General features: G+C 36.8%; 3 protein-coding genes across 4 annotated transcripts; all 3 read right to left on the bottom strand.

Moving 5' to 3' along the window:
* Window positions 1-2,633: 2,633 nt before the first annotated feature.
* LOC116304489 (serine protease 23) lies at window positions 2,634-9,694 on the bottom strand. 2 transcript variants are annotated; one of them, XM_031714230.2, is made up of 4 exons: window positions 9,474-9,694; window positions 7,548-7,633; window positions 6,788-7,466; window positions 2,634-4,803 (listed from the first exon to the last, which is right to left on the bottom strand). In XM_031714230.2, exons 3-4 carry the CDS (start codon window positions 7,296-7,298, stop codon window positions 4,289-4,291), a joined length of 1,026 nt encoding a protein of 341 aa, XP_031570090.2. In that variant the 5' UTR covers window positions 7,299-7,466; window positions 7,548-7,633; window positions 9,474-9,694; the 3' UTR covers window positions 2,634-4,288. The 2 variants fall into 2 exon arrangements, with proteins under 2 accessions (XP_031570090.2, XP_031570091.2); XM_031714231.2 differs by lacking the exon at window positions 7,548-7,633.
* Window positions 9,695-10,093: 399 nt separating this feature from the next.
* Window positions 10,094-20,967, bottom strand: LOC116304486 (uncharacterized). Its single transcript, XM_031714228.2, has 14 exons — window positions 20,425-20,967; window positions 19,672-19,692; window positions 17,628-18,044; window positions 16,901-17,338; window positions 16,286-16,711; window positions 15,675-16,085; window positions 14,944-15,357; window positions 14,084-14,409; window positions 13,763-13,904; window positions 13,280-13,626; window positions 12,951-13,092; window positions 12,274-12,657; window positions 11,738-11,906; window positions 10,094-11,355 (listed from the first exon to the last, which is right to left on the bottom strand). Exons 1-14 carry the CDS (start codon window positions 20,483-20,485, stop codon window positions 10,788-10,790), a joined length of 4,266 nt encoding a protein of 1,421 aa, XP_031570088.2. The 5' UTR covers window positions 20,486-20,967; the 3' UTR covers window positions 10,094-10,787.
* Window positions 20,968-21,141: 174 nt separating this feature from the next.
* LOC116304491 (ankyrin repeat domain-containing protein 22-like) lies at window positions 21,142-23,708 on the bottom strand. Its single transcript, XM_031714234.2, has 7 exons — window positions 23,636-23,708; window positions 23,427-23,537; window positions 23,173-23,224; window positions 22,596-22,715; window positions 22,242-22,340; window positions 22,040-22,102; window positions 21,142-21,962 (listed from the first exon to the last, which is right to left on the bottom strand). The coding sequence occupies exons 1-7, from the start codon at window positions 23,642-23,644 to the stop codon at window positions 21,757-21,759; spliced, it is 660 nt and encodes a 219-aa protein (XP_031570094.2). The 5' UTR covers window positions 23,645-23,708; the 3' UTR covers window positions 21,142-21,756.
* Window positions 23,709-24,471: the final 763 nt, after the last annotated feature.

Consider the following 24,471-nt stretch of genomic DNA (forward strand, 5'->3'; position numbering starts at 1 on the left):
ACAATCAGTGTTTTCAAATTGCAGGCCTTCATGACGTCTGTAATGCTTGCATTCCGTAAAGGTTTGAAAAAGTTTGCTAAATTGCAAACCACAGGCAATGAAATTCCAGTCATTATCGGCGTCAGTCATGCAAAGGCGGAGGGCGAATCCGAGGATCTTAGTTTTAAGTTCACTGACAAACAGACTAACATTCAACCCAACCTTTGTTGGGTCAAACAACAGAGCTGGTACCGCTAGTAATGTCTGCCAACAACATTGGGATTTGAATTTTGATGTTCCATAAATGTTGGGTTCGTTTGTCACTCCCAGTATTTGACGACACTACGTGCCAACATTCTGCTAAAAACGTTTCGGGCCGTTTGTCAGGGCCCTAATAGTGTTTTAACGAGGGTTTTACCGACATTTTTAAAAATAGGGACCTGTCATAGTGCTTAAAACCAAGTTCAACTTGCCTATCCTATCAAGGACGGGAATGACCCTGACCACGCCTGGTACCAGGAATTAAGGATCCAGTCAAGGATTCAGTGGCCACCAGATACTTTATAACTTGATAAGATAAATCACGAAGTAAAATAACTAACGTCTTCCTTACTTCAACTTGTATTAGTAATAATGTCATGTTCATACTATTACATGGCCATGATATTATCATTGAAACTTAGTTGCTTGTTGTAATTATTGGCCACACATTTAGAGTGAAGTCATTAACACTAATACACATTAGTAGACCTTAATTCCATTGTTTTCTTTCGTGTCTATTTGACTAGAGAGAAGTCACTAAACTCGTGCAATAGATATTAGACTAATACACATTAGTAGACCCTAATTCCATTGTTTTCTTTTGTGTCTATTTGACTATTACACGTTGACTAGCCTTTTTTATTTCACCACTGAGTATATTGCAAAGAAATGACTTTATAAGGAACTTAACCCCAGACTCAAGACATACGAGACATTATTTTTGTTGTTAAATTATAATAAAAATGGAAGTGGAAGAAACAGTTTTATTTTATTCTTATTTCATTGTTCACCAATATAACAAATATAAAATAAGTATAATATACAAATTTATATGTAGAAATATAAAATAGATTTAAGATACAGATTTAGATGTAGAAAAATAGATGTATAAATGACGAAAGGCACAACAGAGCTAAGTTCTAAATTAAGTGCGCTTGGGAAAACTGGTAAAGCGAAATTGGGAGAAATAGAGAAATAATATACAGAGCAAAATGCAAAGGAATCGAAAAGAAAGAAGCTAAAATTTATCTTGGATGACGCCATGGGAAAAAAGACCTTGTTTACATTTTACAACACAAAAGACAAGTCCGAATAACATCGACATACAGGTTTCAACAAGTTGATATCGCTTTATTGCCGAAGGACATCACCATTTCCCACGGTTAATCTCGACTGTTTTATAATAAGAATAATACATGCTGGTAAGAACAAGGAAACACGACCTGCTGATTATGCATTTTGGAACAGCTTGGTTCTCTGGGTCGTGGCTCATTTCCAACCGAAAATAATAGAACTGAGAGAGACATTAAATATTGTGACTAGAATCAAAGTAAAAGAAAATATACAAAAGAAAAATTAAAATTCGTCCAATATCACGCATTTCCTGCCTTAAAAGCAAGTCATCAATCATAATAACAGTGCATATATCCAAACATAACCACATAAATATCACGACAAAGCCTTGCAAGTTTGGACACACACACCTAAAAAGGACAATTCAGTATTAAAGTGAACCATGCAAATGCACAGGGCAAACATCTGCGGGTAGAGATTTCATCGGTTTCTGATTGTGCATTGCATCACTTAATTCGTCGTGAAATAAAGAGCTTTTGTATGTACCCAGTCAGCCATTGACAAAACATCAGTGGGACTTACGAAATAGAATAAACACTAAATTACTTCAATAACATATTGATCATGCAGACTTCTAATTGTGGAAATATCTCGTGGAAAATGTGCCTAGGACTAATGTTAGTTTATCACGGCAGTCTCAACAGACATGCTACTAGATCAGTGCAACTTCAGCTCAGGATCAATAGTAGATAGGAAGGTCAGATTTGTTTATGAAAGTAAGAGTGAAGGTCAAGGCAAAATAAACATCCAAACAAATGACCTTATTTTTGGAGTGCAACCACGTGACCTTTTTTTATCTAACGAAAGTTTAATGAGGAATGCTTTGTATACGGTAGACCAACATGGTGGCTATGATGTAACATGAACTGTTTGGCGGTAGATTTGGGTGAGACGTTTTTCCATTATTCATCAGTCACAGTAAAGTCTAGTCACGATTCAATAGTAATTAAATTCAGGTTTACTTGTTAGTACTTTAGATATTGCACGACTCCATATTCCTTTTTTTCTTTCTAGTTTACGTTTTGTTTTTTGGAGACAATCTTATTGTGGAGCAATGTTTAGTGTTGAGTGTATGACGTCACAGACACCAATAAAAATTTGTAAAACATGTAATACTTTCCATTGGAATATAGAGAAAAAACTTTAACCAATGATTATTAGACCCTTAAAGATTATTCCAGTGATTTCAGAAGATTTACGTGCTAGTTCCCTTTTACTTGGTTCAGTGTCCAACTTGCTACTGAAATAACACAAACATATAATCATATAGAAAACCCGACTTTATTAATACCAAACACTAGGCTAACGTGCTTACTGATCGTTTATTGATTAAAAATACATGAATGATAACAAGCATATTGTATCTAAAGCATCATTGAATACAAACACTAAGGCTACGTTCATAATGTATGGCAGAGCGGGGGGGGAGGGGGCAAATTTTTATCAGAAAAATGGGAGGGATGCACAATTTTTGGAAGAAGCTACAAGCCTTGCTTAGGGGGGATGGTATTTTTTTGCATGACTTTAAGGGGGGTGTTTTAAGTTTTTTTCTGGACATTTCAAATTTTCACCTTCCCCCCCATGCCATACATTATGAACGCAGCCTAAGGAAGACTGATTATATACCAGTATTGTAAAAGTAAAACCTTTTTACTTCCGTCATGCCATTGGCATATGTACGAGTGCTACAATCTACAAAAACCCCCATTATTAGGAGAATTACTAAAGCACTATTCAAAACTTATGTATGAACCTTCTTCAGAAGTGTAGTACTCAGTGCATATGAAATTCATGTTTTAAAAATAGTTATCAAATATTAAAAAATATTTTTACTAAATGCTTAGAGTGATGGTCTAACAATGGGCATATGAGCCTTGTATTAACAGCAATATTTTTTAACTCTCTCATCATCAAAGAGGGGGAAAATGGTTAAAGGCCCTGAGAAACGAGCCCAACATGCCAACAATTCGGGGAGGTGACTTTGTATGTTGGATGAATTTGGGTTTGATTTTGAACCAGCATTTGCCCAAAATTACGCCATGCCAAAATTTGTTGGCACTACTCGTGCTCATTTACATTTTTTATACTCGTTTCCATGGTCTCGCGGTCAAATTATTTAGTGGATGTTGGGCTCGTTTGTCATACTGGTTTTTCTGCCAACAAATTTTGATTAATTGTTGAGTCAAATGTTGGGTTGTTAGTCAGGGCCTTTATAATTGACCGGTGTGCTAGTTCTGCAACTCAATAGTTGATATGTGAATGTTATAAGATGAATGAGACACTACCATTGATAATTTAGGGCGTACCCAGAAACCAGTAGGGCCCAATTTTGTTATGTAATGCAACCTTTTATCATATTCAATGTCTGAACCATTGACCTACAAGATGGTGCCAATGGGGTAAGTAGTGAATTGGCCAAAAAATAGTAGTTAACTGATCGACATTCGGCCGAAAAATTAGTAGTTAACTGACAATAGGGTACCCGGCCCATTGGCACCCTCCTACAAATGTTATACTAATTCAGTTTAAGCCCTTCTGACTTACGTCTTCTACTGTCGGATCTGACACTCCTTTCTTAAATAGTTTAATCAGCAAATAAAAATCGAAAATACTAGAGCTTGGAAATGCCGGCACGTTGCAATCAATTCAGTTCAATACTTAATTTCCTATCGGAAAGCTTTAGACTAACAAAATTGTTGGTCTTTCTTGGTGTTGCAAGATGTATTGTATTCTGGGTTGCCGGTCTTTGTATTGCAGAGTATTGTTGAGCTCTAAACTCATTGTTCTCGACTATTGTTTTATAGTCTTCATGGCTCCGGTGCACTGCAACACCAAGAAAGAGCCAAAATTGTTCGTTCATCTAACAAATAAATATACCAGTGCTGGCGCAAAAACTACAAAAGTAGGGCCTGACTCAAAATTTGTTTTTACTTTTTACTTTTCGCTGTCTTTTACTCTTCTTCATCCATTTGTTGACTTTTCTTACCGTTTTGGGTGTGAACGAAATGACAAGGTTGAACAATTGTGTTCTTCCTCTCAAGCGGCCTTTTCCTATGGCAGATACGACTCCCACAATTGCATCACCATTAGAAACACCCTTATGCACATAGACTCCTGATCCCGATATACCTTTGGCACCATCACAAAAACTGAGAATACCCCCTTGTATGGCCACTGCTACTGTGCATTGTGATAACCACATAGTATTACGCTTCTTGTCACTGTGGAAACCGGCAAATTGCATGGGAGATCCTCTTTTTAAAGTGGATGGTTTTATAGCCATGATGGGTCTACTGTGAGGGCGTCTTAACCTTAGAAGCGCGTAGTCGTGTTGGACGCGTCGTCTTCTGTTGGTTGACTTCCATTGTTTTGGAAGATGAATTTTGTCAACTTTTATCCATCGAAAAGTTCCATAGCTCCCCAACATTCCTGAAAGGGGATAAAAGGAAAGAGTTAGTACACCTGCACATTTGTCTATATTACTACATGTATCAGAAAATCAAGAAATATTATATCTGATAGCCAAGTACGGCATGCCCTTGAGTTATTTCCCTTTCTGGCTCAATTTATTCTTTTTACGCATCAAATACATAGAAGATATTACATATGGCGGAAATACGTTTTATCTTGGAATGTGGAGGCGATATCTTGCGAGTGAGGGGAGCGATTCAGTAAGATTTTTCTCAACGTGAGAAGATAAAATCCCTATCCCTATTTTTACTATCTATTGCGATTCCTAAGCTTTCTTAACAATTCTTGTTATCTGAAGATAGCATAATCATAATATATCATAATGATGATTATACATTAAATTTACTAAAGAAATAATTGGACTGCGAGCAGACCCACTTTTCCAGACTCCGAAGACGAGTTATTCAGGATTTCATCTCCCTACTCCTCGTACTCAGCCGCTTACTCGGCTCCAATATCCGCGTGCGTCCACAGGAATCCAAGATAAGTCTGGATGAAAAGTGAGACTGCTCGCAGACTACTAAAGAAAGAAATACAAGGTTCAACTTTGATCGTGCGTGAAATAGTCCAGTGAGACAGACTGAGTTATGTAGACGGTTTATCAAGTGTTTATATTACTTTTCTTAGAGATCACGCCTCTATCACGTGAATATTGATATAATTCATTCAATGAAATTAAAAACTTTTCAAGCCTTTAACCGACCTACTTTGCTAAACCGCATTCGTGCATCCCCATTTCTTTCATCAAGGATTAGCGCAGCTTTTAAATAAAAGCTTAGCACTTAAGGCTGAAGTACCTATCGGAATTTCAACTCTGACTCCAATTGGTCAATCTGTCCTATATGTAATAATTCCAGTCTCACATCGATGACCCAAATTCGTCTTAACAAAAGCTCATCATTTATCACAATGTACAACATTTTACATCGAGTTTTTTATAGGTTGAGTATTAATTTTCAATTTAGGGTTCGTATTTTCCTGTAATATCTAAAATACTCTCCGAGGTTCCAAACATACGAAGAAAGTTTTCTGAAACGACATCTTAAACTGCCATCAGGTTGCCATTTCATTTAGTTTTTTTTTTTTTTTTACAAGAAACAGTGTAAGAGAAATTCCGCAGTTTCATGCCGAGATAACTGTACGACTAACTAGGTTTTTATGGCTAGAGTTAATGGGGATCACGGCGGGAGCGTTTAACAAAAGAGTTGCCACGGGCAACATTTCAAACGTCCAGAATAGCACGCAAAAGAACACTGCATGCACAAAAAGGCCACAGCCATAGTTCTTATGGACACATAAGACACGTAATATATAAATAGACTTTCAGTAATGCGGTGACGGAGAATGGCGTAACGGAAACAAAGACAGTTTGATGGGTGTACGCATATAGGATGACCGCCTAATTAGACTGATTATAAATGAGCTGCCTACGACTTCTGGACTCAACCTTGCCTTTCAAAAAATATTTTTTTACAGATCGTTCCGCCGCCTCAATTTGTGATTTTCTATGTGAGAAAAGGCACTCCGATCTCCAGATTAACAGTTATGACAATAAAAACAAAAAACAGAGAACAAAAAGGCCGGAGGAAGGAAATGATATCGTCTCGTTTTAGTTGACGCGAAATCAGTCGTGACCCACCCTTTTTTTCGTTAGAAGAATACTATATATAAAATACCTTGTTCTGCCATTTCATTGCAAACTGGCGATTAAAAGAACAAGACCTTTTGACAAATAAAACCGAAACTGTTGACTGATTGTAAGATCGTTTCTTTGATGACGACCTCTTATGACAATGGAATGTAAGTAATGTAGAAAACCAAGACGAAAAAATGATGTTTGATCAAATAGAAAATTCTTAACAACAGGACATTTTGTGAAATAATCACAATTGGTCGCTTTATGATAAACAAGAATGATAAACTGAACTAGGCAAAGACTTACCTATTCTTAGATGTTTTGCCTGTTTCAGGAACTTTCTCCCATCATGAACGCAATGAGCAGCTGTTAGAACATGCCGGACACCGACCAACGTTCCTGTGCATCCACTAGAAAGATAGACTACCGTTGAGAAAGGATATGTTTGAGCTTTGACGGACGTTTCGACAAGATTACGATCATCTAACCCAAAAATGGACCTTTTGCTTCTTGATAAAAGCTTCGTCATCGGCAAGTTCCTCGATTTCTGTTCCTGACCATGAGGATTAAAAACGTTAACACGATATAAAATTTTTTGTAGAAGCTGTTCCTCGTCTTTGCTATCTTCCACAATATCAAAATCCATCACAAATGGCATGCCTGTGGATTCTTTTGAGCTGTTCGTTTTCATGATGCTTTTGCTCTTAAAATTCCTGATTGTTGAAATGAAGTTTTCATGTACAGGAACAGCATTACATAACGTGCCAATGAACATGATAACCATTATGAAACATATCTCTGACTTCGTTGGACACATGATGCACTGTAGTGTGATGATGCAATGGCTTACGGCGATCTGTATTGGGATTGCGTCTTATATATGGCTGAAGGTAGTCGGACTCTGACAGGAACTTACTGGAGACAACGGTTGAATTGACAAATTACTTAGATATCGTATTTAGAAAGTAATAAGATGCACTTGTCCCTGTAGAACATAAAAAAAACTGTAAGGTCAGACAAAGAATTAACAGATTTTAGTGACCCTTAAATATTTTGTATGATATACCTGTTCAAAGTGCTGGATGTCAAAGTATTTGATGGCACGAGCTTGACTGCCTTCACAACACGGGCCAAATGATGTCTGATAATTGCCTAATCGCATGTTAAATGATCATGTTATTACAGATATTTAACAAATGCTTTGTAATCCATTGAAGAATTTAGCTTGAATAAAGATCCGCTCCTGGGGTTTATCATTGCAGCGGATGTTTTACATTCTTGAGATAACTAGTCAGAATCTTTCATTCATTTGTATTGTGAAAAAAATAGTAGGTGCCCACAAGAAAGAAGAGAACACTTCAAAGCCCAATCTAGCAAATCCTTAGTATTTCATCACATGGAAAGGTATTTCATCACATCTAAAATAATGTTTGCTATAGGACCAATCCACAATATTAAATATTTTCCAATACCATGGACTGTACCATTTTGTTTCAAGAATTCTAATCGGCTGCACACAAGCCCAAGCCAAGCTGAGCACATGCTTGAAGCAATTACTAGAAAATCTCAAAATAACTTTTTCTCGTACATCTGTCACATATTTTAAAATAATAATATTCATAGGACATTTGTCTTGTTTTCGGGACTTTGCTTTATACATTTTCATGATTGCATTGTAAGTCATAAATGTTTGAATGTTAAAATTGTTAAAATTGTTAAAATGGCCCGTAATCAAACTTTTGTACAATTTATCAGCATGGTCATTTTGCCGAACGAAGAATTCGTGCACATGGCACGCTTAAGTCATGCAATAATTACAAACATATAAAGTTATTATTAGAACCTTTTTAACTTAAAACCCAAATGGCTGTATTAAGAAAATTATTAAATTAGACATGACTTTAAGACTAGTTTTGTTTGAAGGGATTCCTATTTTTGCAATTTAGAAACGGATGAATTTGTATTTGCTAGCGAAATCTTTCTTAATAAAGTACCTTTATTTCGGAGTGTGTGACGTGTTAGAATGAAGGAAACGGGAAGTGAATTAATAAATATACATTGAATAAGCGCCATTATTTGAGGCAAATGTCTGATTATAAATGAAATGAAGGGCTTCCCACTCTTACTAATTGCTCACTTAAAACATCCAGAGCTGAATTTTATTAAAAAAAGCAGAATGACGCTGGAGTTTTCCTTGAAATGACGCAAATAGGAAGTAACTTATATTTGAATTATCTTAGCGTTGAAGACAAAACACAATCGAAAGTGTAGGATTAATAACTTCGATGACAGCGTAAAGCAGTTTTAGCAAGAATGCGGAAAGCATAAAGCCAAGTTGCCAATCAAAACCGACGTTGAAACTGTCAAAGCAGGATTTTCAGTGAAGGGCTCAAGCAGTATTTTAACAGCATTAGAGAAGACGAGTATAAACTTAGGAAGCACGCCCGCACCTACGATATCCCGCACTACAATACAAATAGATTTAGAAATAGTTTTATCTAGGTTATCTTCTTGTATTCCTGTAAATAGTTATTAATAACCTAAATTGCATTAGTTTGAATGCGTATAATATTCTTAATAATGCTTGTACTCAGTTTTAAGGCTTTATGTGTACTAAATCCTGCTACAGTGCATTGGGGGTATTAAGTAGAGCCATACTTATCAAGTAACTAGTAATGAATGCTCATATATTAGACCTGCTGAGTCATTAGGTTTGAATTGACTTATTGTAATCACAACTATTATAATCTACTGCAGTGTCACTACCATTTCCAAGATACTTTTTCAAGATTTTAGGAATCGTAGGCGTGGACTTGAACGGTAGCGCAACAAGATATAGAATATACTCAAACGTTTTTGGGAACACAAAATGACAAGACGAGACATAAAAAGACAAGTGCCTACAAATATCAAGTCTAATTCATGTTGGGACATTCTCTCGATCGCCGACACACTTCAATGAAGCTAGACCGACATTTTTATTTGAATTTACCTGAGATCTTGCATGCAATGTCCACTATAAGGCTAGACATAAAATAGAAAACGATCGTACTGCTTATTTTCTTCTCTCAGTGGTTTCCTCTCTTTTGTTTTCAGACAGCACAACGATGACTTGTACTTCATGTAATTTTTATCACAAACAAAACGTTTACCAGTCGTTGAATACCAGAAATGATCAAAATTCAAACGATGATTAGAATGAATTAGGTGACGCAAATAAATAAAAAAATCGTATGGGGATTAGACCTGTACAAATAATTGAACGACAATGAGCCAAGGCCTATAGTAATCGAAATCAATAGAGAAATGACTTTTAAAAAGCTAATTATAAGAAATATGTATCATCATGTTACACAATATTGTCAGTTAAAATACGGAAACAAAGTATGAAAAATGTTTAAAGTTCTAGAATTATCGCACATAGTCTACGAAGTTAAAGAAGACTTGTGGTTAATTCTAGAACGTGGGGTTGAACAACATATTTACGAAAAAATCGACAGTAACCATCCTCCTAAGTTTCTCCTTCATCTAAGATAATAAGATTTTTGTAAGAATATCGACAGAATATCGGGGTTAGAAAGATTTGCGTCTTGAGCAAAGGAGCAGCTCATGTGGGTGGAAACTTCTAGGTTTTATTTTGATATAACGTTCCGCTTACCTATTTTAATCCTAAGTTTGTTTGCAATCTACTTACAAACTCAGTAGTATAGATATTTTACAACTTATATTTAAGTTTACATGCCATGAATTGCATTATTAAAAAATTCGATAAAAAATTGGGAAACGCTGCTATTCGTGGTAATCCACTCCATTGCTTTATAAATTCAAAACGAGAGACCGCCATCTGTTGCAGTGGCCACAGGTAAAAAAAACCTCAAAGAAAGTACATAACCTGGAGAACAACATGCATGATACTTACAAATCCTAATTATAATTGGTTTGAGTAAAATACCTTGTCTATATCGGAAATGGAGATAATTGTAAAAACTGAATTGTAAAAAAAATAAATATTTGTATATTGACATCTTAAAGTGGTTCTCTATCTTCTCTTTCACCGCTTACGACGCGAAGTCTACTTTTCGTATCTTCTTATGTGTTTCTGGCGACCCACCGTCGCTTTTACAGTTGCATGCATGTAAGCGTGAATTAGATAGCCACAATCCTTTTCCTTGTAAATGGGATTTTAAAGATATTACTTAGATGAGCAAAGCCTTCTAGCTGTTAGAAAACAAAGAGTCTTGCACCATCAGCCTTGCTTCAAACCATCAATTCATAAGCTTAGCAACTTGTAACTAACAAAAATTCTTTAATGTAAAGCTAGAACCCGTTCAATCCATTGGCCATAAGCAGAAACTTTGGTATAAACTCTATGCTTTACGGGCAAGCCACAGCCTTCGCTGTTCGAAGTACTGACTCCACTGACAACCCACTTGTTAGATTCATCTTGACACATAAGCGGACTTCCAGCATCTCCATAACAACCGTCTCCTACTCCATGAGCACAAAACAAATTTGTATCAACACGACCATCGTTCGTATTGCGATTGCAGTCCCTTTGTGCAAGTAGAGTTAAATTTTTAGAAAGAAGAGGGACGGAAGTAGTTTGAGGTAAATTAGAACTTCCCCATCCAGCTACTGAGCACCTCTTTCCTGGTTGTAGGCGTTCAGTCTTAGGCAAACATATGGGTCTTACCCTTTCATTGATTTTCACAGGTGTATCGAGGTAGATTAATGCAAGATCGTTTCGACCAGATGTCCTATCATAACGAGGGTGTCTATAGATAGCTTTAAGAGATATTTCTTGCTCATTTCCATCCTTATTATGAAGATCCCACATTCCAGCTTGGACTACCCAGGAAGATGACAGACGGAATCTGTAATATAGTACAAAAATAAACGTTCAGTAAAAGTATAACTGCGCTATTGGAACTGTTCTATTCAAAAGTACAAAATTATACATCAAAAATAAGGTTCATAATGGCAGTTGCAGGAGTGGATCTAGGGGAGGGGTGCACGGGGGTGCGCACCCTGCATAGATGAGCTTTATTTATTGCGTTATTGGTGCTTTAGTTTGTGAACGCAGACCTGATCCTAAATGGTGCACCCCCTCCTTATAAAATCCTGGGTCCATCGGTGAGTTGTAAGATCCAACCTAGGATCACAGGCTTGTAAGCGACAAAGCTACCGCGGGATTTGTTTCTCCAACGATTACCTACAAATAGGAGATTGTTGAGTTTAGAGATATTAAGACCTCACCTCTGAAAGCAATGAGCCGCAGTCAGAACCCATTGAGTTCCTATCAAGGCACCACTACATTGTTGGTCAGAGTGTCCTATAAGAAAAAGGGCTACTTGCCAAGGCCACTGACCCGGCCAATTATTTAGATTTGTACTGGCTTCGGGAATGGAACGCAATCCGCAGGTACCTAATAAAAAAGTAAAAGTAGTGAAATTAATATTTCCTCCTTAATAGACCATTTTCGAGTTACAAAGTACCGCTATGTCCCTTGATTACATTCACATTTACTCAGGGTTAGCCTCGTATCAGTGTCAAAAATATTCACAAATACCAAGGGTAAATTAAAGAAAACATAACTTCAACAACAAAAACACTTTAAAATTCCAAGGAACTTTACTGGAACAAATGTACATTCCTCACAAAGTCGAGGCTAACCCTGAGCAACAGAGAACTCGAAACTGGAGTGTTAGATAATTCATATATTTACAAAATTTATTCTTTCAACTCCAGATACTAAATAAATCATCTCTCTAGCTATGCATAAGGCTCCTTACCTGAGGTAGGATGGATTCCAGTGCCTTGGCTATTTGATGGTACAAATCCATAAGACATAGTCACTTTGGTACTGGCTTCACCTGATACAACGTATTTAATCCAAAGAGCACTGGCTGAAGACCTGACAGGGCTAGGTTTACTATTTCCACAGTACTTTCCAATCAATGGGGCATATTGTGTGAATCCATTACGAACTTCAATATAATCCTTAGTGCATGTGGAATCAGAATTCTTGAAGATGAACCGATCAAATTTTAGGACATAAGTTCCTTTAGACGATACTGGTGACAGCTTCCAAACACAACCTTCTGTATTCATAAGACGTGACTCTCCGATTAATCGATTTCCTATTTTTGTACAAAGAGTAGGTCGACCTAGTTGTTCTGGAAAGCAAAATAGACAAGAGAGTGAAACCATGCTTACTATTTTGTGTAAAACGTGATAGCACGAATTATCGGACCTTGCATCTAACGAGAGATAAAGAATATACAACACAGTGACATCTTTTGGTTTATGAGCCCGCAGTTTTCTCGACGTGGGTGACTTATACAAAGCATAGAGCATGACATCTGCTCTAGTAGTACTTCTAAACAGACCGCTATAGCAAATGGCAATTATGCATACTTGAGAAAGGAGGAGGGCAGTGATCTCGGATGGAAGTAACAATGACACTTACCAACTGGGCAGCCATATAACTCTGTGCGTAGTGAAAAAGAAATGTGTTTTTCTAATGGCCAAATGCGAATAAATTGACTTCTGATTGGATTCTTCAAAACATGACGAACTATAGAGTTTTTGTCTTCATTGGCTTGAAATGTCTGAAAACAAACAAAATGCTAGTTATGTTGTCATTTTGTTAAAAAGGTTGGACAGTATCTCGAAAATTGTCTTTTTTGATCTTGTGGTCCAAGAAGTTTGAATGCGCAAAAATCATTGAAAAAAGGGTCTATTTACTTTCTTACTGGATAAATGATGAAAAGAGTACAGCAATAATTACATCGTTACCTTTATTTTCCATTCGGAAATCCGATTCTTTTTCTTTACTTGGTAGTCCTGCCATCTACGTTTGTCATCCAGCCATGTTACCTTGTATGACTTGACCCACTGATCTAATGCACCACCAAATCCTTGAGTAGCTACCTGCGTCACAATATACTCATCTCTCAATTTGATTTGAAGCCAAGGAGAACGGTCATTTTCACTTGCTATCCACCCTTGAGGCCATGTAGTGATATTCAGTCTTGCACGACTGGCTCCATATCTACCATGCTGGTTAATCCAAGCTGACGATACTCTGAGTTGGTTGTCCTTGATGGCACCATTTGACATTCCTAAAGGTTTGACGCAGTCATCTGAAGCACACAAAATTCAACAATTATTACCTTGCATTTAATACCATTCACGAAAGGCCGTCACCTCCTATTATTAAAGAATAAATTGAAATACTCAAAGTTTAAAACACAGTTGAAGTGTTTGCCTATAGTGTACCTAAAGTGCATCCATACAACTCCATTCGAAGTCCAATGTTTCCCTGCCATGTCTTGGGATGAAGTACGACCTCTTTTGTTATTAAAGGTACCTTCAATAGATGTCGAACGACGGAGTCCCTATCCGTGTTACCTCTAAAAACCTACCAGAACAATAACAGCAGGGGCACCGAGTTTTTTTATCAGTATAAAAGTATAATATCTAGCTATTAATAATGGTTTGTAATCTTGGTATTAAAGACCCGCAAAGACACTTTAGTACTCTCCGCTTGAAAAAAACATGCAATGAAATATATAGAAAAATTCACAACCTTTATCCTACCTTTTCTTTACCTTCCTCTTGGTAAGGTACATAACCTTGCTTCTTATCAAACCAGGTGACCTTGTAACTCTTTACCCATTCACTGAATATAGGGTTACCATACCCTTGGGTAGCTATACTAGTGATAACGTGTAAATCATCAAACTTGACTTTTATCCATGGATTTTTATCACTGGGATCAGCAACCCACCCTTGGGGCCATGCACGATTATTCAACCTTGCTCGTTGGGGACCATATTTATTAATGGACATCCAGTGTGAAGATGCTGAAAACTGAGAGTCTTTGGTTTTGCTGTCTTCTAATCCAAGCGAATGGCCACACTCTTCTGTAAATAGAAATGTTGTACATAGTATACCTGTCAAGTAGAAAGTCATTGACGACAAGTTTGACGATGAAATTAAAGGTAACCCATTAAAAAAATTTTTTTTGGTCATGGGGTGGGGTATATTTGCTATATTGGTATGTGCCGCCGTTTTTCGGCTTTTGGGTCTGGGGTAGGGGGTCATTTTTTGACATTTTGTCTGGGATAGGGTATCATTTTAGTCTGGGATAGGGTTAACGATTTGGTGGTTTTTGTCTGGGGAATAGGCTACGCTTTCTGCCGACACAAAAACAATAAAAATGTTAGTAAATATTGATTGCAACCGATTGTAAAACCGTATTTTCCGTCTTTTAGTCTGGGATAGGGTGTATAATTCTTAGTTTTAGTCTGGGGTAGGGTATGTAAAATCAAAATTTTAGGTCTGGGATAGGGTCAGGGGTTTGAGGTCCTGGCGGCACACCCCTACCCAAGTTGGGGTGGTAGCCCCACCCGGGTCCCATTTACGGGAAATGTTTTATGAAACGCATGAACACTTACTTTGAGGATCTTGTTGAGGGTCATCTCCTAAGGTAATTGCACTTTGTTCACCAATGGGTTTAATAAATTGAGCCTCCGTAGTCCACGTTGCTTCAAATCCTTTTGACGTTATGAATCCGTTGGAATGAAACCTGGCCCAGAATTTATTAGACGATCCTCTTACAACCATAGGTGCAGTGGTACCGCAGTATCTACCGATCAATGGAGCGTTATGCGAATCTCCATCACGAACTTCAACATAATCTAAGCGGCAATCGTCTCCTCCTTCGAGATCAAACTCTTCAAACCCAAGAGCGATCAGTTTGTTGTCCGGAACTCCAATAACCCATACACAATCAATGTTGTTGCTGTAGTAATATGGGTAACCAGGGGAATAAAAATATCCACTTGGCTGGACAAAGTTTCCGCCACAAGCTGCAATTATTGAAACCACAAACATATTAATGCGGCAAATAACTCTATTTTTTTCAAACTATATAATAAACTATTCACAGGGTTGTTTATACGAAAATACAAAGTTTAAAATGACACAAGGCAAAGATGAGTGTCATTACCTATAAGTAAGAAATATCTTCAGTTATTACTACTTCATTAGTAAGAAATAACATCCACAGAGATTTGTATCAATTCCGATCATAAGAGTAATTCATAAAATGCACATAAATGATATATTCAAAACTATAATCTATAATTGAGAGAAATCGACTTCGTTAATGTATTAATAAACTCACCTCCCCTGTATGGAGTAAAAGGAGTAAGAGTTGCGGCAGAAGTGGTTAGAACTCGACCATTATTAGCATACCAGTAAGCTTGGAAGCCCGAATTTGTTAATGAAGAATCAGAATTGAATAGAACAGTCATTACATTTGAAGTACTCTCTATTGGACCTATCCTAGTAGAGCCATCTGGGCCACAGAATCGTCCTAGTTCTCTAGATCCCACTGAAGGACCATCATAGATAAGCAAGTAATCAAACCGACAGGTTGAATCAGCTTCTAGATTGAAGGCAGATAGTTCAAGTCGAATTTTGTTTCCTTGAGGTGCTTCTATAGTCCAGTGGCACATTACATTCGTCGGGTAACTATTAGGATACTGAGGACTTTGGAAAACACCAGTTGCTGTGGTAAGTTTTCCTCCGCAACCTGAAGAGCAACACATTTACACCTTATTAACACCTCAAAGTAATATAGTTTTTTTGTACTGTGTATGAGGTACGAAACATACTGCTTTTGTAAACAATAATAACGTCAATGTAACTGGGACACCAAAATCTGATTTTCATATGTAGTGAATACTTAGGAGAGCTGTGAGCTACCAAAGGCCTATAAACAATAAAATATACCTTGTTCTCCTGGTGATGGAGGCTTAGTAGTTATCACCGGTGGAGGCACAGTAGGTGACACCCTTCCTATATCATCCACCACTGCCCTCCAAGTGGCACGAAAACCACTTTCCGTTTCTGAATTATCAGAGAAAAACACTAAATGTAGAGCATCTCCAGTTGATTTCATTACTTCAGGAATTTGCTGGCCGCAAAGTCTATCCTTAAGTGCTGCTTGATCGCTGCCTCCATCTCTGATCTCGACATAATCGTAACGGCAACTGGAATCCCTTTCGATGTTAAAAGCTATGAACTCCAACTCGACAAATTCACCAGATTCCACCTTGATCGTCCATGAGCAGATTTTGTTGATTGGATAGTTGGAAGGATAATTAGGACTTGTGATAGTGCCACTGGTACCTCTTAAGGTGATGTCACCGCATTCTCCTAAGACAATACGAGTTCGTGTTGAGTATTTGTGACGGTGTAGTCATGAACTCAATAGTTATCAACCTCATACATTAATTTTGTCTTAAGACATTAAAAAACAACTTTCTTATTCGACTTTCAAAAACTACTTCCTCTCAGCAAACGATATGGCATTGTTTTACACGATGGAATTTGGGTTGTACTAACCTGGTAATCTTGTTGGTTCCTGTGTCTCAGGAATATAAGGCGTGGTCGGCGTAGGTGGAAATGTTCTAGGAGGTCCACCTGTGGCATGCCACTCAGCTTTAAAACCAGATTCCGTTTCACTGCTATCTGAACTGAACTCCAAGTACATAACATTACTAGTAGATGTCACAGATGAAGGAATCTCTTTGCCACATAGTTTGGTTATGAAGGTTCCACTAGAGTCTCCTCCATCCCTGATTTCAAGGTAGTCATACCTACATGTGCGATCATTTTCAACATTGAAACTATCAAAATAGAGACGAATTTTTTGCTCTTGTGGTACTTTAATTGACCAGGAACATTTTTTGTTGACGGGGTAGTCATTCGGGTATCCTGGCGTTATAATGATACCACGCGTACCATGAACCTCTCCTCCACATAACAGTGGATCTGTGGGAGCTAAAAGAATACATTTTCTTAAATTAGCAGCCAGGGAAAATAATTGGTTCTTTTGCTAGAGAGTATGCAAACTATTTGGTCTTCACTAGTAACACCATCTCAAAAGCAGTGTTTAGTGCACTAGTAAACGACGCAAATCTCGGACAATAAATAAGGACAGGCAGGCTCTAATGGTCAATGATTAGTTGCTTAAAAATATTTATCTTTCGTAAAACTCTTGCACGGGAATCGTTTTGCTTAGTTTAACAGAGTTTAGCAGTTAGTGCAGTTTTCTAGTCATTGCTCATACCTTTTGTTGGGGGAGTCTCAGTTTGGATTCTTTCCGTATCTGGAATTAATGTGCTTGGAAGAAAGGAACCTTCAACTTCCCATCGAGCGATGAACCCTCGCCTTGTTTCACTTGAGTCTGAACGGAACTCTACCCACAATGAATTCCCAGAGGACGTTATTGTAGCAGGTTTACTAGAACCACAAAATTTGCCTATCATAACATTACTGCCTGAGGAGCCATCCCTTATTAATACATAGTCGTATTTGCAAGCTGAATTAGGTTCCAGGTCGAAGTAATCAAACGTAAGCCTAACATTCTTTCCGCTTCGTGGTGTTATGAGAACCCACACACATACTTGATTGACTGGATAGTTCGCAGGATAGTTAGGGGAGACAAGTGTCCCACTGCGACCTATTTGTGTACCTCCACATTCAGCTGGAATAGAAAAATAATAATAAATGTCATTGCATGCTTTTCTCAAAACCTTTTCCGAGGAATGACCAAAAAGTCAGCAAACATGTTGCAACGACGAGGTATTATATGTACTATAAACGAGCTGAGAAAGACTGGGGCTATATCGGCCTTTTCTCCGGCAAATTCGCGGTACAGTTATGTTCAACACATCTTCAGAAGACATAGGCTCATAAACAGAGCAGAAGGCAGACTAAAATGCGCGCCACGATTTCAGTGATGCGACTCTTCACTTCCTGTCACCGTAGTACGCTGGCGCGCATGTAGCCTATCTTAAGTGCCTAACATAGGATATTCGTGATATTGTTATTATACTTATTTGACCTGCGTTAAACTACGTGTACGTGTTTTGATTTACAAGTATTTTCTAGTACGGCTGACATTTGCGCCTATTTTTACTGTTCCATAAAATTGACTGCCGAAAATTTCTTTATCTGGAATGAACTATATGTACATTAAAAATGATAATCAATATCAAAATCTTTGGAGAAAGGACACGCTTGAAATAAAGCGCATTTTTCATTTCGAAACCATGAAGTCTTCAAACTTTCTCCGTTATTAATAAAAAATTGTGAAAACCTTTAAAACAAGCATATGTTAATAAAAATCCTTAATTTTACTCGGTCCCATGCGATTACATATACTAATTAATAAAAACCACAAACAAAAGGAAGCACAAAATAAGAGGCACAGTGTAGTTTATAATTTCAGCCTAAGGGCTAATAAAATAAGCCTTTTTTCGAATGACACGAATGATCGTGAGAACCTAACAATTATAAATATCTTAAGAAAAAAAAAAAAACAACTGAGTCCCTAAATCCGAAGTCATGACTTTTTTTTATTTTCTATCAAAGGCAATAATCCATGGCTTCAAAGCTTATTTTTGTTCGATAATCGACATGTCAACTGACGCATCATGCACAACAGCAAACAATTAATTTAATAGTCCTCGATATGATTCATATCAGTTCTTACCGCTAAGTACATTTTGTTCGTAATCAATGGCAATTTGGCATTCATTAGAAACTAATGAACCCACGGTGCATGAGCATATAAAGGTAATGAGAAATTATCATTCTAAAAAGGGAGTGATAACGGTAAAAGAGATTAATAACCACACCAATTGTCCTCCCACTCTACCGCTAAATCCCCACTTCCTTGGTATTCACTGTTGATATGATAATTTAAACAAAGCTTCCTTAAGTTACGTATTCTTTTGCATTTATTGTGGTTTGAGCGAAATAATAAAAGCATTTTTTTCTAGAAGGTTTTCATAGCTGTATCAACTGTGGTTAGACAAGCCCAAAAGAAAAGAATTTAATAAGACGGTCTTTTTTCAAGGGTAGATAACATTTTTTTGGGGGCCCATAATGTTGATGAAAATACATGCACAAGAAACATCATCAGCTGAGACGTGCAGACAAGTTTTTCTCACGGGAGTTTTCCTATTTTGATTGATTATTGTCAACAACCACCTCCAAAGGTGTCTCGGTTGGTTATTAGTAGTGTTCGTGTACCCCTTTATAGTCTCGAAAACTGATAATTTTTTAGCTCTAAGAATTAACAGCAAAACCAGTTTGACAGAACTTACCATTAATTTGAGATCTAGCATCTGAAACAAAAAGGATAACATACATTATTTTAGGTTTTCTAATAGCAGGCATATATGCCATGTCAAATATTCGGCTCTCAGCAAACCAAGTGTATCAAAGAATGTGTTACTCTGTACACATCAGAAGCTCAGACGTGAGTATACATATATATATCAAGATATGACAACATATGGTGACCAATAACTAAATATATTTATCTTCTTTCGCGCTACCTAGACTGGTTATGAAATGTAGGATGTATGTGACCTTTCCAGCTTTAAAACATATAAAGTTTCTATAACTATGTTATTCTTAATTTGCTAGAATGTTGACCATCACTTTATTGAAGAACATTGAGTGCAGAATTTCAATGAAGTTTATAAAGCAGTAATAAATATGAAGCTTTTGAGAAGATTGTTAAAAGCTATATTAAACTATTCTCTTGAAAATATTATAATATCTCCCGGGCAAAATGTAGCAGACCACCTTAATCAAGCGCATTCATTATTTGTCATAGACAAATGTCACACATATTTATTTCAAAAAATGTGATTGTTAGATAGCATCGTAACCAGAATCAAGATGCAGTTTACGACTTAGATATCAAAACCAACTTATATTACAAGCACGAACTTTTGCATTCTTTTGAAACTTTGCTTTATATTCAAAGTTGATCGACTGTTCAAGCAACTATATTATTCACAATGCACAAGTCTATGGTTACTAATACTGATGTAATTTACTTTACTTACCACCCCAAAATGAAGTAAATATTACAGCAGCTAATACCAAGACGGGACTTCTTAGTTCCATGACTCTTATCACTATTCTCACGGTATGAATGAATGATTGAGGTGCACAAAGATTGTTGGTTGACCGCTGTCTTATTATGCAAAAGTGCACTGGACCAAGAAAGCTTCAGTTGTCTCAACTTGTATACTGATATTACCATCTGACAGAAAAAGTATTGTCTTCGACTCCAAACTGGGCATCCAACCAACCATGTCAGGAAGGAAGCACCGAGTCTTATCTAATAATGCCTTTATAAGGCTCCTTTGCAATATTGATTTATATCTTTATATTTGCATTCGATTGATCCAGCGTCAAAATATGGATCTGCGACCTTAAGTGATAATGGATACGAATAGACTAACATATAAAGAACACATAGAGCGACAAATTCAAATAGCAACCAGAAAAGGGCACGAGTCATTTACCCTTTAGTGGTGTGGCCAACATGTCAAACTTGACACCTTAAGGAATAAAACTTAGTAAACAAAGAAAAAAAGCATCTTAGATGTATAGAGCATAACTTAACCGTAAAAAACATATAACATTGAAAAGTGTAGTCAAAGCGTAGTCTAGTCATATCAAATCAATGTATTACGGAAAAAATTGTTAAACGATCCTTTTTGCATTAATCATAGACACAAGAAGGTACTGAAGCCAGAAACATTATAATTGTGGGTATCAAATTAGCAGTCTTCAAAAAATTTCGATTAACTTTATAGTCCGACTACTTTTTTTTGTCTTAAAATAATCCGCGAACAGCATGAAGACGGTGGCAAATGACATTGTTATCAAAACTAACACTGCCGGCCAATAAACAGAATTGGTAAAAGTTATAATGGGAACAAAAATGATTGGAATTTCAAAACCTACGAACCACTTTGCTGAGTAGTCCAAACTCAGGAAATGCTTTACAAATGTAGATAGCTTTAAAAACGATTTTTGAATACAAATATATTTTGGCAAACATCACCCCCAAGTCGTATTATTTTCGTTGTCTCTTAACTATCCCGATAAAAAAAGTTTATAGAAACATTTTTCGCAACTAACTTTCGTTTTTTTAATAAGAACAAATAAACACCAAAAATAACATTTGCATTCAGTTCCCACAAATCGGGATGGGAGATCAGAGGATTACGTAATGTCTAGAATCGGCAACACTCTAAACAGCATTACTGCGGTGTGGGAGTGAACAAGAGCACGCAAAAAGGGTACATATGTCATTCAGTGTCTCAGAAGTATTTGAGCAACAATTTGACTTGCAACTCGAATGTCGCTTCTACTAAATATGTTCATCACAAGCGTTGTGTTCGAATAGGTCGCGGTGTTCTGAACGTATTGAGCTTTCTCTTATTTCGATTAAACGATGATTGGACCAAGTGCTGTTTGCTAGGAGTTTGAAGACCAAGTTTAATTCGTGGTGGGGTGTGCGGCTCTATGAAATCCCATACATAAGGATTTGGTAAATTTATAGCTAGCAAACTGGCAATACGTGTATTTCCTACATAAAAAAGAAAGAAAGAAAGAAGTGTGAAATGACTGAAAACTCTTTGAGGCTTTCCGAGGTTTATAACTTACCTGCGTTCGTTGCAAAATCAATGGGATAAACTCCGTTGTTGTTGCAAATACTTGGATCGGCACCTTTATAGGGGCAAAAAAGAACGAGTGCACTAATGGATGCGAAATCACATATTTTTGCATTGATCTGTTTTATTATAGAAAAAGATCAAGAGCGACTGTTGGATTCAAGAAGCTGGAACTTGCCTATATCTAGCGTTACCTTGAAACAACAAATAACGGATAAGGCGTTTTCTGTCATAAGAGGCAGCAATGCACAAAGGCGTGTTTCCAAGCCAGTTTTTAGAGTTGAGATCACATCCTAAAGATAATTCAAAATGAGGCTTTGGAGCGTTAAACTGGTTTTTTAAAAGTGGAAACTGGACTGAAAAAAAATTAATACTGAATTCTGATGATTTCTTTGGCATTATATATATATTTTAAATTTGAATAGTCATAATTGGTGAGTCGTAAAAAATTCCTATAGAAATAAGAGTAAAATCCGAAATCTGGGAACTCAGTACTCACAAATTCCTAACTAATAAGATTTTATGCTATCAACTGGAGCTTAACTAACCAGTTTTAATGAGCATCGCAAGTACATCAAAACTTTCTTTGCTGTTTTGGTTTGCGCAAGCAAACGTAGCGATATGGAGCGGACCATCTTGGCAGGCTGTTTGAGAATTGATATTAGCTCCTGGGTATTTGAAGAAAATGTCATCAGTTCTAGAATGATATTAAGGTGGCTCCATATAGTTTTGTACGCATGCGCGCCAGGTTGTGCACGAGCGTGCGCAGTACCAGAACTTGAAGAATTCTTATTTTGATGACGTCACGAAAAGTCGGTGGCAAGCGTTATTTAAAAAAAATAAAAATATATATATCTGTATTTGCTATAAAATAAAATAATTTCTAGTTCTATTACTCTAAAGCCTGAAACTATATGAAGCCACCTTAAATTAAAGTATGGAGTAATGGGAGAAGATCAGTTGGAGAAACGGGAAAAAGTAAAATCCCAAATAAATTTAATTAATCCATGAGAGTCATTAGGCAGGGGCAGCATAGTGGTCAGGATGTGCTGGTCCCCTAAAAACAGTCTCCTTCCCTCTATTGCCTCAAATTCATTGGCCCTCAAATTTCTGAAATCTACTTACCATGCTTTAACATGTACTCGACAAGTTCCATGCTTCCGCTCATGCATGCACACTGAAAATCACAAGTATTTCTACAGCGTCAAACCAGTTGCAAGGAAAAGCACACTGGGAAAGTAATATATGTAGACTCTGAATAATGCAGCTAGAGTTTGTGCATTTTGCTTTCGTGAACCAATGTCAAGTAAACATTTGATAAGTTAATTTGTCTTTAAAAATTCTATTTTTTTGGTTTGAAGTTAATATTAATTACTTACCAAGAATGGAGTCAGTCCAGAGAATGAATTAGGTTCTGCTGCATTTGTATCTAATTTGGCATCTTCCAGTTGTGAGATAACTTCTTTAGCAAAGATAGGATTATCACAGTCCTAAATAGAAAATTATTATTTTTGTTTTGAAAATGCTGATACAAATCAAAGTTGAAATGAAATAGGAACTTAGACATCCTGAAAAATATAACACAAACCTTTATCATGTTAAAGAGCCCTGAAACTGAACATGTATCTTTCTTTAAAAATGTACTAGATGAAGCATCTGGTTGGTGAAAAATGAAATAAAGGAGCTAATTAATTTACCAGTAATAAGGGAAAGGATGTTTTAAGGACAAAATATATGCCATTGTCTACTATTAATAGATAATAGATATAAAAAAAACTGTTTTTATACTCAGATAGCTCACACTTCAACTTTGCCACTTAAACAACAGGTATAAAATTGTTTTGAAAACCTAATGTAATTTTTTTAGCTGTTAAGGGTGGGAGAATTTTTTTGCCTACTGTGCATCATGGAGTTACCAGGGGTAGGGGGGTAGGAGGAGGAGGGCTAAGATTGGAAAACATTAGAGACTAGTAGGGGAAAAGGGGAAAAGTGGGGGCTGTAGCCCCTCATGCCCCTCCCTTTCCACAGCCAATGGTTACAAGAGCATCAGTGAAAAAATCTTAAACATATCATAAAATCCCCTGATAAGACCTATTCTTGCAAATTGGGCCAGTGGTTTTTACGAGGGCTCATGAGAAAAAAAACAGTCAAGGTGTATCATGAAAATCAGCGTTATAAGAGAAAGGTCAACATATTTCTTTGCAAATAAAGGGGGCACCCCAAATATACAGAAATATTCCTGCCAAAAGTATAAAATTAAAGTACCTTTATGTTGATTGATTTTCTGTCTTTTATAGAACCATCTTACCAATATTAATCCAATAAATATTAGAATCCAGTTTGCTGTTATGAGCTGGAAAATTTTGAGACATAAAGTTTCCAATTCCACAAAAAGAAAGAAATGTGCTGATTTATATAAAAAAT

This window comes from Actinia tenebrosa, unplaced genomic scaffold (genome assembly GCF_029948245.1).
Source record: "Actinia tenebrosa isolate PJP-AT-01 unplaced genomic scaffold, QUT_ActTen_1.0 PGA_scaffold4__44_contigs__length_22323623, whole genome shotgun sequence".
NCBI lineage: Eukaryota > Metazoa > Cnidaria > Anthozoa > Actiniaria > Actiniidae > Actinia > Actinia tenebrosa.

Excerpts from the sequence above, each read along its gene's own strand:
- LOC116304486 (XM_031714228.2), bottom strand. The coding sequence starts at position 20,485 with ATGGAACTAAGAAGTCCCGTCTTGGTATTAGCTGCTGTAATATTTACT. Across the intron at positions 13,627-13,762 it reads GTTGTATGGATGCACTTTAG|ATGACTGCGTCAAACCTTTA; the intron begins GTACACTATAGG and ends TGTGTGCTTCAG. Across the intron at positions 12,658-12,950 it reads GTTATATGGCTGCCCAGTTG|AACAACTAGGTCGACCTACT; the intron begins GTAAGTGTCATT and ends TTTGCTTTCCAG.
- LOC116304491 (XM_031714234.2), bottom strand. Across the intron at positions 22,341-22,595 it reads TGCGATGCTCATTAAAACTG|GATGTGATCTCAACTCTAAA; the intron begins GTTAGTTAAGCT and ends AATTATCTTTAG. Across the intron at positions 21,963-22,039 it reads TGATTTTGCAACGAACGCAG|GAAATACACGTATTGCCAGT; the intron begins GTAAGTTATAAA and ends TTTTTTATGTAG.
- LOC116304489 (XM_031714231.2), bottom strand. The coding sequence starts at position 7,298 with ATGTGTCCAACGAAGTCAGAGATATGTTTCATAATGGTTATCATGTTC. Across the intron at positions 4,804-6,787 it reads GGCAAAACATCTAAGAATAG|GAATGTTGGGGAGCTATGGA; the intron begins GTAAGTCTTTGC and ends ATCCCCTTTCAG.